General features: G+C 50.4%; 2 protein-coding genes across 2 annotated transcripts in view; both read left to right on the top strand.

Moving 5' to 3' along the window:
• Positions 1-12639, top strand: part of SNTG2 (syntrophin gamma 2) — a 120169-nt gene that overhangs the window by 53932 nt on the left and 53598 nt on the right. Inside the window, exons 3-6 of the mRNA XM_070795450.1 lie at positions 1315-1371; positions 1456-1513; positions 11412-11455; positions 11568-11609. Coding sequence (XP_070651551.1) covers positions 1315-1371; positions 1456-1513; positions 11412-11455; positions 11568-11609 — 201 coding nt within the window. The remainder of the gene's footprint in view (positions 1-1314; positions 1372-1455; positions 1514-11411; positions 11456-11567; positions 11610-12639) is intronic.
• Positions 9454-9674, top strand: LOC109575271 (thymosin beta-4). The gene has a single exon (XM_070794328.1). The coding sequence runs from the start codon at positions 9521-9523 to the stop codon at positions 9653-9655; it is 135 nt and encodes a 44-aa protein (XP_070650429.1). The 5' UTR covers positions 9454-9520; the 3' UTR covers positions 9656-9674.

The following is a 12639-nucleotide window of genomic DNA, read 5'->3' as shown; positions in this document are numbered from 1 at the left end:
GTAGCCAGGCAGCCTCCTCTGTCCACAGATTCTCCAGGCAAGAACCCTGGAGTGGGTTGCCATTTCTTCCTCCAGGTGATCTTCCTGACTCAGGGATTGAACCTGCATCTCCTGCATTGCGGGCAGATTCTTTGCCACTGAGCCATCTGGGAAGCCCACAAAGAGTGAATAGATGGGCCAAATTCATTATAAAAGTTTACACTGTGATTTAGCTTAAGGATAGAATAAATAATGGTTTATATGTGTTTGTGTGAGTGTGCATATAAGTGTGCAAATAAGACACAAAAATTTGTCTTTCAGTGAAACTTTAAGTAAAATCATAATAGCAAAGTGTTTTGCATAGTCTACTAAACATTTTATAATTTTTTCCTTTAATTATGTAATTTTTCAACATTTGAAAAGTAGTAAGCAGAACCCTAAGTAATTACCCTCCATGTTGGCCATATGCCAGCGTATTTGCTGTGAATCTCTCCAATTTTTACAGAAATTATCAAAGCAATGTGCATCCTTTTTATTATTCCCATTGCTACTTTTGGAGGTGAACACGCTTCCTACACCACTTCATCAATCCTTGGCCAACCCTGTTCACTGACAAATAGTCAGTTTAGACCAAACACACACCTTACATGTTGGAACACTTGAGAGGTGGCGTGACCGACTCGTCAGCCACGGCAGGGTTAGTCTTGGCTTCTCGTCAGCACTGGCAGCTTTAAATTGGGTCAGGACGTGACATGGTCGATCGTTCACAAGTTAGCATCGATTACTTGACGACTGATCTGAAAATGGTGAGCTGTGCAGAGCAGCACGGTGCGCAGGCAGCCTCTTTGGGGGTCAGGGGAGATGACAGACTTTAGAAACGGAGGGCTGAGCATGCGCTCTGTAGCCTCCCCATCTGCTGCCTGGGAACGGGGCCTCCATCCCTCAGAGCCAGAACGGGGTGAGATGACCGACTTTACAGGAGCTCGGGGTGGATCTTAAACCAGCACGGTGCGGCTGTTTCTTACCAGGCCGTCTGTTTCCCTGTAGCACTGCCGAGTGCAGGTTTGAAATGGTGCTGTTGCTGCAGTGATTAGGCAGCTCCCCTTTGGAAATATAAATGGCTACTGAAGTTTTTTAAAATTTTTAAATTCAAGGATAATTGCTTTACAGAATTATGTTGGTTTCTGCCAAGCATCAGCATGAATCATCCATAGGTATACATATGTCCCCCATATGTCTGAAGTTTTAATAAAGAAGTTAATGTATACATTTTGCATTCACTTTCTGATTGTCCATTTTAACCTAAACTGGGCTTGTTTTCTACATTTTTTAAAGCACAGAACTGTTACGCTTCGCAGACAGCCTGTGGGCGGCCTGGGCCTGAGCATAAAGGTATGAATGCGTTGCTTTTCCCCCGACACTTCCCTGTGAAGGTCCCCAACCCGTCTTCACTGCACCCCTGTGCCTGTCTTCCAGGGCGGCGTGGAACACGGCGTCCCTGTGGTCATATCGAAGATATTCAGAGACCTCGCAGGTAAAAGCAGCCGCATGACCGTGTGTGCATGGCCGCAGTTTGGAGTATAGAGCTCTGTTTTCAGCGGGAAGATAGCCGCTGTGTGTGTCGCCTGGCCATCCGCCTGCCGTCTTATTTCACAGCTGTCTGCGCTCTCATCCCCGATCCCGCCAGCCCTTAAGAGAGATACTGACCCACAGTGTGGCATCACGTTGACCCCAGGAGACACGGACATGGCAGTGATTTCTCAGGAAAGACAGACCTCTGGTGGGTGCAGTGAAAGGAGGGTCAGTGTGACGAGGTTTGGGTGTAAAATCGCGTCACAGCCATGGGGCCAGGCAGGGAGGCCGCTGGCCGTGGTGCTGAAACGGTGATGATGGCTTTGGGAAGAGCTGCCTCTCCCGGGAGGTCAGAGTGTGTAGGGTTGAGGGTGAGAGCGAGTGAGTACTGGGCAGGTGGCTTTACATCAAAGTGCATATTTTTCTGATAAACTCACTTCATGGCACTTTTGAATCCAGCTCTTCCGGGCTCCTCTGCTCCCCGGGCTGCCCATCTGCCTTTTCTATCAGGTCCTTCCTGCAGGTCTAGGAGGTGATCCCGCCTGACCCGGGCAGACGGACACCTGGCCCCGAACGTGAAGCCCACGTTGTCGAGGGCCAGCCTGAGTGTTGAAGGGGATGAGGTCGAGGGCCAGGGTGTTGACAGGTCCTGGATGAGATTCCTGGACTCCTAGGCTGGGGGAACAAGTCACGCTTTCCCCCAGGACGCTCAGACCTGGTCCACATCAGCAGGGGGCCTGCTGGCACAGCCTGGTGACCTCGGGCCTCATGCTTCCAGAGGTCTCACGGTCCTGATTTCCTGCAGGGACTGTTCATGGTGAGGTGAAGCCCCCATTGTGGCTTTGACGTCAGTCGTGCAGAAAAGAGGTTTTAACAACACGTGTGTTCTGCATAAAGACTCTTTTGTACCAAAAGGACACTCAGGATGCAGCTTGACTGCAGTTTCCCCTCTTTCCAGCAGAGTTGCAAAGCCCACCCTTAAAGTCTGCAGCAGGTGGATCACACTTTGTGGGCATTAAGGGTCCTGAGCCCATAAAGCCGCCTGCCTTCCGCAGGGGATGGTTTTCCTGGAGAGCCCCCAGCCGTTGTTAGGAGGGAAAAACAAGAGCCTGGCCCTCCTATGCTGCTCTTCTTGGCGACACAAAAGGATTCCAGTCTTATCAGGAAATATGGCTTTAATTATAACCATGAGGACCCAGGTCTCTGAGCCAAATGGCCATTCTTTTTCAAGGTTTTCAAAGAAGCATACACTTCTGTTGGACTGACATCCTTTTGTTGGATAAGGCAAGTGCTGCAATTATGCAGCTGAAGAGCTGGCAGGGCTCAGTGGCCCCTGTGTTTAGATCGAGGGTCTGCAAGGAGAATGAATCAAGTTGTTGCTGAACTCAGAGTGTATAGTCATTTCTGGGTGACCATAACCGTCTGGCTGGCTGATTAATGATTGAGGAAGGGTTGCTCAAATCTGCTTGTGAACATTCTTAGTTCTTTTTTGTAAGTAAATTTTTAAATTTGTGGGTATGAATATGTTTCAGAAAAGGATGAGAACAGGGGAATGGAAGGTTGTTGCTGAGCCGTGAAAGACACTGGGATTCTTGGCCCCTGGAGGAATTCAGTCCGGGTTCAGTGACAAGGCTGATCGCTCAGAGCTTTCGTGTAATACAGTTTCATTAAAGTGTAAAAGAGACAGAGAAGGCTTCTGACATAGACGTCAGAAGCCGGCAGAAAGAGTGCCCCCTGCTCCTCTTTAGCTACTAGCAGGCTGCTAATTAGAAAAAGGAGATGTCTCAAAACTCAGAGCCCTCACGACTTGAAGAAACGCAGAGTCCGGGGTAAATACACAGTTCTTTAACATAGCTTACGACACACATTTCTGTAAGGAAAATGCGTTGGTTAGCTCAAGGTTTGAGAAAGTTCAGTTCAGGTGGAGCCAGGTGTCGTCGTGGCAGCACAGAATCTAAGAGAAACCTCCCTTTACTTTTGTAAAGAAGGAAAAGATCTAACACTTGTGGTTGGCTTCCTCCTGCCGTTTAAGAGAGAGAAACATGTCTGCCACATGCGGCCTATTTGCTCCATTTGGAGACCCCTGGTCTTCCTGCCTGTTACCCTCTCAGGAATAAATTAAAATCAAAAAGATTGCTCAGCTCAGGAAGAGCATCTCCCTTCTCTGCGGAGGTGTGAATGGGCCAAGGCGGCCTGCAGGGTGACAGGATCACCTCCTCCGTGTCTGCGGGCCCCCTGGGTCCGGTCCCCTAGGCAGGGCCCGCATGTGCAGACACGATTCTCCTGCAAAGGAGACTCTGCTGTCCAGCTCCAGGAAGCGTCCCGAGCATCTCAAACCCAGTGAGTCTCCCAACCAGGTCTTCCTCGCCTCCTGCACCTCTGGGTCCTGGGTCCCGCATCCCGCCCGCCCGGGCCTCCTCTCCATCCCCACATCCTGCCCCGGCCAGGCTGGGGAGCAGCCCCGCCCCACGCCAGGGCGCCCCTTCATCTGCTGTGACCGTCCCACCCACGCCCTCCTCTCTTCACTGTGGGTGTTCTACACCCTGCACTCCCGAATTAAATGCTCAGTGAGCTGAGATCTCGGACCCGGGATGGCCTCACCAAGTTCACACGTTCAGGGTTTGGCTCAGGACACGTGCGTCTTGCAGGCAGGGGGACCCTTGGCTGAGCCGCCGCGTGTGTCGGTGTCAGGAGGGTCCTCAATGTGCAGGAGCCCAGGCTCCGGGAAGTTGTCCACACACGTGAGGCAGGTGCACGAGACACTGATAACCCGGTAACCTGCACCCCACCCAGCAGCCCACCAAGTTAGGGTTTCTCCTGGAGGTGAGACCCTCAGGGGCAGGGCTGGGGACCCTCCCGCAGGGCTGCGCCTGGCTTGGTCCCCTCCCTGAGGAGGCAGGTTTGCAGTCACCCCAGAGGGGACCTGGAGCTGGAGGGCTTCTCTCCTGCTTCACGTGGGGACCAGAGGGGTCAGCATCCTGACGTCCACCTGGCGTTGCATCTAAGGATCGGGCGGCTGGAAACCGTTCGGTTCAGTTCAGTTCTGTCACTCAGTCTTGTCCAACTCTTTGTGACCCCATGAATCACAGCACACCAGGCCTCCCTGTCCATCACCAACTCCTGGAGTTTACCCAAACTCATGTCCATTGAGTCGGTGATGCCATCCAACCATCTCACCTTCTGACGTCCCCGTCTCCTCTCACCTTCAATCTTTCAGTTTTTTCAAATGAGTCAGTTCTTCACATCAGGTGGCCAAAATATTGGAGTTTCAGAGGTCAGAGCAGAATATAAAACCGTTTATTCAGTTATTCATCCTCAGACCTACCCGCCTGCTCTCGATGGCCACCTTGTATGGATCAGACTCTTCTGGGCGTTCCGGGCAGACGCTGCTCGTGTACACTTGTGTCCAGTGGGAGGAAACTGGCCGTCAGTGAACAGATCATAATACACGTTCAGACAGTGACCACTGCCCTGAAGAAAATTAAACGATGCTGGGGCGTGCCAAGCAGTGGACGGAGCATCTCTGTTGTTACAAGGTGGTCAGTGGAAATCTCTCCATGGATGATGCTTAAGCAAATATTTGAATCAAGCAGAGTAAGGTGTGAGCAGGCCCTGCCGGGCAGCATCCCACACTCGTAAAAGATGCAAGATGGAGGGTCAATGGGCCTGTTTGCTCAGAAACAGGGGGAGCCAGTTGGGGAGGGTAGCTGGGGAGGAGAGGAGGGATGGAAGGCTGGGGCAGGTCCTCAGCGTCTCGTCCTGGAGAGGGACTTGGGTCTTGTTTATGAGTAAGGGGTTGAAGGGGCCAAGAGAGGTTGTTTGGGGGTGGTCCAAAGCAGGGTCAGAAGTTTTACATTAAAAACTGCTCAGGTTGCTGTCCAGAGAATGTTCCAGTACCTGGGCAACGTTGGGGCACCACCCTGGAGCTGGGGGGGAAAGGCGCAGGGAGGTCACGTGCCCAGTTGTGGCTTCACTGTCCTTGCCACGGGGTCAGGGTGGGGCGGGGGCTTCCCACGTTGGCCGGACATTGGCCCTGGGTATGTGGTTGTCACAGGTGCTTAGACACTGTGTCGCCGCCCTTTGCCTTCTGGCGGCACGGCCTCGAGATCTGTCAAACGGAGCTCGGGGACACTGCAGAGCCTCCTGGGGTGTGAGGTCCCCCGAGGCCTTGTGTGCTGTTTTTCTCCAGCACATTCACCTGCGTTTGGTGTCTCCTTTCCATGAAGTGCTGCCGTCAGACAAGACAGGTGATGAGCTTCTTGCCCCACCTGTGAGATTTCTTTACTTAATGGATTTGGCTGATTCAGTGTGAAGCTTTCTCTTCCCCTTGGTCCTTGCCTCCCCTCTGGTTCTGTCTCCTCCATATACACGGCAGCTCCTGCCTTGGCGTTCCTTCTGAGGCCGCGTGCCCTCTGTCCCCCGAGGAGTCCACGTACCAGGGTTCAGGAAGTGGGCGACCTCTTCAGGGAATGCCGCTGTTCACAGCCCATCCCAATGGTGTCTGTGGTCAAACTTTCTCGTAAAGTGAAGAGAATGTTTGTTTTTAAAAGCATATCATTGACCTTCCAGGGCTGCCCTGGTGGCTAAGACGGTGAAGTGTCTGCCTGCAATGTGGGAGACCCAGGTTCAATCCCTGGGTTGGGAATATCCCCTGGAGAAGGAAATGGCAGCCCACTCCAGTATTCTTGCCTGGAAAATCCCATGGATGGAGGAACCTGGTGGGCTACAGTCCATGGGGTTGCAGAGAGTCAGACATGACTGAGCGACTTCACTTTATCAACCTTCCAGCCCTTTGGTCTGCAGCTGCTCTGATGGTGGTTCAACCCCCTTTGTGGGCTCCTTGGGAGGGGAGCACATCGCCATGGTGACGACCCCCCAGGTCCTGGGCGGGTCCCTGTTCCGGACCCAGGACCGAGCCAGTGCTCCCTGGACTGACTGCTTCACAGGCGGGACCCTGGAGAATCCCCAAGAGCAGGCGCTGGACGGCAGCCTGCTGGTTGCCAGGCAGAGCTGCACGGAGCCTGGTAGGATGCAGGCAGGCGGTCAGGTGGGGGGTGCAGAGCCTGTGGGAGAGCTGCTACGACGCCAGGACTCCGCTTCTGCCCAGCCGCCTACCACCCTCCCCACCCTGTCCCTGTGGGCTTCTCCCCACGGGAGTCAGCTGTCAAGAAGCCCAGAGCTCTGGTCCTCCAGGCCTGCCGCTGAGTACCCCCCCCCCCACCCTGCCCATCCCATGGCAGCCATCTGCTGCAAAAAGTCACAGGTGGGGCAGGGGCTTCTGTGTCCCCCGCCCCCAGGTCAGCCCCCGCAGCGTTCCCACCTGCAGCCACAGCGGCTGGGCCTCTGCGTGGATCCAAGCAGGCGTCCCTACCAAGTCTGCTGGCTGTGGGGCTCCACGCACCCTGCGTGTCCTCTAAGGATGGAACCTCAGCACAGCTCTTCAGACGGTGTCATCTTTATTTTCAAAGTTGGTGGAGTTTTCCCCCGTTTTGAGCCAAGACTGAGTGATCGGAGGCTGGACGAGGGCTTCCCGCCCTCTCCCCCAGCGCCCCGTCTCTCGGAGCCTCTGGGTCAGGCCTCTGTCTCCCCACTTTGATCGGAGGCTGGACGAGGGCTTCCCGCCCTCTCCCCCAGCGCCCCGTCTCTCGGCGCCTCTAGGTCAGGTCTCTGTCTTCCCACTTAGCTCCTCTTGCAGCACCAATCGCTCAGGGTGCTGGTGAGCTCCGCACTGAAGGGCAGGCTTCCTGGATGAGTTACCTTAACCCTGAATAACCGGAGGAAAAGCTCGTCTGGATCGCCTCAGATGCACGCGCTGGCACTCTCGTCTGCTCACAATGTGTAAACTTCAGGTGGTGAAACAGCTAAAGAGTCGGCTTAGGTCATTCTTCACCGACAGCAAGAGGTGACTGATGCGTCAGACCCGGTGGTAAATTCCAGAGCAGGATGCTGTGGTTCATAAACAGCAGACCCGGCCGACGGTGGACCACACGGCGAAAGGATGCTCTGGGCGCTCGGGTCTGTGAAGGGCAGTTTCTCCTTCTCCGACTCTGGGTCACGGGACCACGGCTGGAGTAACCAGCACCAGCAATTCTGGGCTTTATAGTGAGGACCAAAGAGCTTTTCCAACAAAGGACCTAGAGGATCACATACATGTTTGCAGTGAGTGTAGAGGTGTGTATAACATTTTCTGATAGTTCACCCTCTGATCTGAAGTGACGCTTGTGTGGCGGAAGGCTGCCTCCTCCTGGGGGGACACTGCGTGTCTGCTTGTCTGCCGAGCCAGGATTGTTTGGGTTATTTCAGGCCGGCCCGCATCCGCGCAAGGTGCACAGCACCTCCATGTAAACATGGGGCTGAGTCAGTGCTCCCCAGACTGCTGCTTTTTAATCTGAGTATTCTGTACCATCTTTCAGTATAAAAATCCTACCTCCGTGCTGTGCTGGAAGGTGAACACGTGTCAGGAAGCAGGACTCCTCGGGAGTTGAGGACGGGGCAGGGGCTGTGACCACAGCACCCGTGACCCCTGCTGGGCGATGGCCATGCCCACGTGTGACTGGTCCTGGCCTTAAAGGACTCGGCGCTTGTGAAGGACGATGAAGTGGGTGTGAGACACCAGAAACACTGGATTTCCCTCGTTATTAACCCAGATTCTTGGTGCAGTTAACACTAAGGCTTTTTAGGAGGTATTATCATTTTCTAATATTCCCCAGAAGTTTATGTGAATGAATATTTAACATGTCTGAATCTTACTAATTAATTTGCAGAGAAAACAAATTATTTCTGTTATAACACAATTGTATTGCAAAGAATGATTAAATTTGCATAACCTCACATGACACTAGTGATAGCAATTAATTTGACTTGAAACGGCAAGAATAACAAATACAGACGATCTCCCTGCAGCTAGTTTGCATGTTTGAATATTTATGTGGATAAAAATATATTATGGCCTGTTTCCATTTTACATCCTGATGTAATGACAGGGTTACCACAGAAATAAACTGGAACCACTTTCAACTGAAACCCATTAACCTGTATTAATCTGACCAAAAAGTTTATTTTATTTAGGAACATTAATTAAAATTTTAAATTAAAATCAAACTTCCATGATACTGTTTTACATCCATTTTACCACTTTCCCTGGTGGCTCAGTCAGTAAAGACTCCACCTGCAATGCAGAATATGTGGGTTTGATCCCTGGGTCGGGAAGATCCCCTGGAGGAGGGCATGGCACCCCACTCCAGTATTCTTGCCTGGAGAATCCCATGGAAAGAGGAGCCTGGAGGGCTACAGTCCACACGACTGAGTGACTTCACTTTCACTTTTCACTTTCGTGCATTGGAGAAGGAAATGGCAACCCACTCCAGTGTTCTTGCCTGGAGAATCCCAGGAACGGGGGAGCCTGGTGGGCCGCAGTCCGTGGGGTCACAGAGTCGGACACAACTGAGTGACTAAACCACCACCACTAATTTGTTTCTTAGGACTAAAAGTGTCCATCAAAGGGACAACACTTCAAAGATTTGGTTTGAAAGTTTTTTTTAATTGGCTTTTTTAAATGATGGAGAAAGAGAGAGAGAGACAGAGGTCTCTATCAGTAGGTCTCACCTAATGGGCAGTGGAGGTTTTTCTGGGCAAAGTCTCTGTAAATAGTAACTTCTTTCAGTTCGGTTCAGTTCAGTCGCTCAGTCGTGTCCGACTCTTCGAGACCCCATGAATCGCAGCACACCAGGCCTCCCTGTCCATCACCAACTCCCAGAGTTCACTCAGACTCACATCCATCGAGTCAGTGATGCCATCCAGCCATCTCATCCTCTGTCGTCCCCTTCTCCTCCTGCCCCCAATCCCTCCCAGCATCAGGGTCTTTTCCAATGAGTCAACTCTTCATTAGTTACCTAAAATACCACTCGCGGCGGCCACAGCGCAGATTGGACTTCACTCGCTCGCAGTTCGCTCCGCGCCCTCTGCAACCATGTCTGACAAACCCGATATGGCTGAGATTGAGAAGTTCGATAAGTCGAAATTGAAGAAAACGGAAACGCAAGAGAAAAATCCACTGCCTTCGAAAGAAACGATTGAACAGGAGAAGCAAGCAGGCGAGTCGTAATGAAGCGTGCGCCGCCAGTAAAAAAAAAAATAAATAAAAATAAAATACCATTGCGTTTAGTGGTATAAAGATTGTATTTTATTTTCAACAAAATTTAATATAGTTAATGACTAGAACTAACATTAACAATTGACATTAAATATTTTTCTGGAATTTAAAGAATGCCACTGTTAAAAGAATAGCTTATTACTTGGTTTTCAATATTTAACCAAAGACATAAAGCAAATCTAGATGAAGGCAAAAGATACCTGTGAAAATGGGCTCTGTGCGGGTCTCGGCCATCACCTGCACTGCGGCTGCTCCAGCCTTCTTGGTTCTTACTGTGGTTGCAAGACGCCCTGGGCAGTAACCCTGAGGGAACTTTGAAAAAGTAGAGGTTCTCTACTGGTAGGACCTGGAAATTACACAGCAGACCTGGTCACACAGTGAGACCAAGGTGGCCGGCAGAGAGAGAGGGCCCTGGGGGCCTGTTTTCACTGAGGTGGGAGGGGCTTGGGTTTCCAGGGATCCCTCTTTGTTGGTCAATTTAAACATAAGGCGGGAACTTAAAGCCCAGGAAGAGCAAAAACAAGTGGCCCAAATGATCAGTTACTGAAATCAACCTAGATGTCTAAGACATCTGAGCTGGCGAGGGGCGGGGGTAGGGGATTCCCGGCTCTGGTGTGTGGACGACAGTGTGATGGTACAAGCTGGGCCCCTCACACGGGGTCCCTGGGAGAGCAGAGCCGAAGTCAGGCACTTGCATTAAAGAAAAGACAGCTGCCAGGGTTTACACTGAAAAATGCTTTACATTTGGTGCAAATTTGTTCAGTCTTGTTAAAAGGAGGTTTCTTTCTTCCCCTATGATAATAGAAAAATTAAGTGGAAATATGCTATAGAGATTATACTCAAACTGTACAATGCAAAGGTTTTCTTTCCTTTTGCCTTTAATATTCTGGGCACATTCCCTTTAATTAAAACAGTCTGTGTAAATGTGTTCCCAAGAAAGGGGGAAGTCCTAAGGGACTTGTGTAATTCCTATTTTGTTGTCTGTGTCGACTTAATGGAAAATGGGGATCAGACTTTCCACATGTGCAATGAAATCCTTCATTTGTGCTTCTCATTAAACAAGGCTCTGTGTTTGGAAAGTAACTCTCTTAATGTGCTAAAATCAGCTGAATGTGTAGCTGCATTGGAGGGGCTGGTGATGTGACGTTGCATTTCCCCACACCCGTGTACACACACGCACATGCACACGCACACAGACACACATGCACACACACACGCACACAGACACACGTGCTCACGTTCCCACATCACACATCCACACATGCACGCGTGTGCATGACCGTGCACACGTGCACACACAGATACAATCACCTGTGCACACATGCACACATTCACCCACACAAACTCCCACATGCACACACATCCGTATGCATGCATGCATATTCACACATATGCACACACTCATACTCAATGTGCATACCTGTGCACACATGCACAGACTGCCTCTCACAGGCACATCCACATGTGTGCACACACACTTACACACGTGCACACACAGATGCCCACACTCACACGTGTACCCATAGGCACACACACATACATTAACCTACACAGGCTCCCACGTCCACGTGCATGCACACACACGTGTGCACACACTCACACCTGCACACACTGTACCGGTGGCTGCATACTCTGCTTCAGCCACCACCAAGGAGCGTGATGTCTCTGAGTCTCTGTTAACACTGTTGCCCCTTTTACGACCCTGCAGCAGACCAGACAGGGATGTTGTTCGTAGGGGACGCCCTGCTCCAGGTCAGTATCTTGAACTTCAGTCCTTAGCTCTGTTGCATGTTAGTTCCTGTTAGTTCTGAACTGAGACTTATCAATTATTATCCTCAAAATTCTTAATTTGTCATCTTTTCAGGTTAATGGCATCAATGTAGAAAGTGCAACCCACAAAGAAGTGGTAAGTGTGTGGTTTTTTTATGGATGTTGTTCTTTTTATTAGATATTCTCTTATTCTAATTATTTTGTTTCTATACATGCATTTCACGCATGTGTTCATAGGGGCCTCTCGGGTGCTGTAAAAGGTAGATTTGGTGGCTCCTATTTTGAAGATGGGGGCTGAAATTCAGGGAGTGAGGAGCCCTCCCGGGTGGCCTGTGTCAAGCCTGTGAGGGTCCCTCTGGCTTTGCGTGCTCATCCACCTTGGAGGCCATCTCAGAACACTCACCTGTGGTGCCCGTCTGGGATGCTGGCCCGTGGACACGGGGGTCACAGGCTTTGCCCCAGTGCCTTTCCAGATGTGAACCTTGGCCAAGGTCGGGTCAGGGTCCACAACGCAGCATATTAGTGGTTCGTTACTAAGAAGGATTCCTTTAACTCTCCAGGCATGGAGGTAAGATATACAGGCTGGATGGGACACGTGGTTTAAGGTTTAGGTTCAAATGGATGACGTGTAATTTATTTCCTAAACCTAACATTTATCAGTTCTGCAAAATTGATATCAGTTCTGCAAAATATTTATCTGCAAAATATTCTGTAAAATATTTCTGCAAAAGCTTGCTTTCTTAAGGTGAGAATACACACAGTAATTCAAAAAGAGACAATGCACAGCCAGGTAACTCTATCCAAGCCCCCAGGAGGGGGAAAGCATTCATCCAGCAGAAAAGCTTCTGAGTAAAAGATGTGTAAACTTAATACACAGAGCTATCCCAATATTTGACTAATATAAATATACCTTTTGGACCAAATTATCAAATTATAAGTCCACAGTCTTATGTGATACAGAAGCCATGCTTGAATCAGTGTGGCTAATGACATACATGATCTCAGCTTTTCGGGTTCATGAAGTTCATAAAAATATTAAATTTGTAGAAGACCTCATAAATCACACAGTTTCACACCCTCATTTTTCTAGATTCAATTAATACTAAAAGGGAAAAAGGCAGTTCTGCTCAACCAAAAAGCTCCACAGAATGAACTCCTGCCTGCTC

The sequence above is a fragment of the Bos indicus genome, chromosome 8 (genome assembly GCF_029378745.1).
Source record: "Bos indicus isolate NIAB-ARS_2022 breed Sahiwal x Tharparkar chromosome 8, NIAB-ARS_B.indTharparkar_mat_pri_1.0, whole genome shotgun sequence".
NCBI classification, from domain to species: domain Eukaryota; kingdom Metazoa; phylum Chordata; class Mammalia; order Artiodactyla; family Bovidae; genus Bos; species Bos indicus.
This window is presented reverse-complemented; position numbering and strand designations above follow the sequence as displayed.

Excerpts from the sequence above, each read along its gene's own strand:
- LOC109575271 (XM_070794328.1), top strand. The coding sequence starts at position 9,521 with ATGTCTGACAAACCCGATATGGCTGAGATTGAGAAGTTCGATAAGTCG.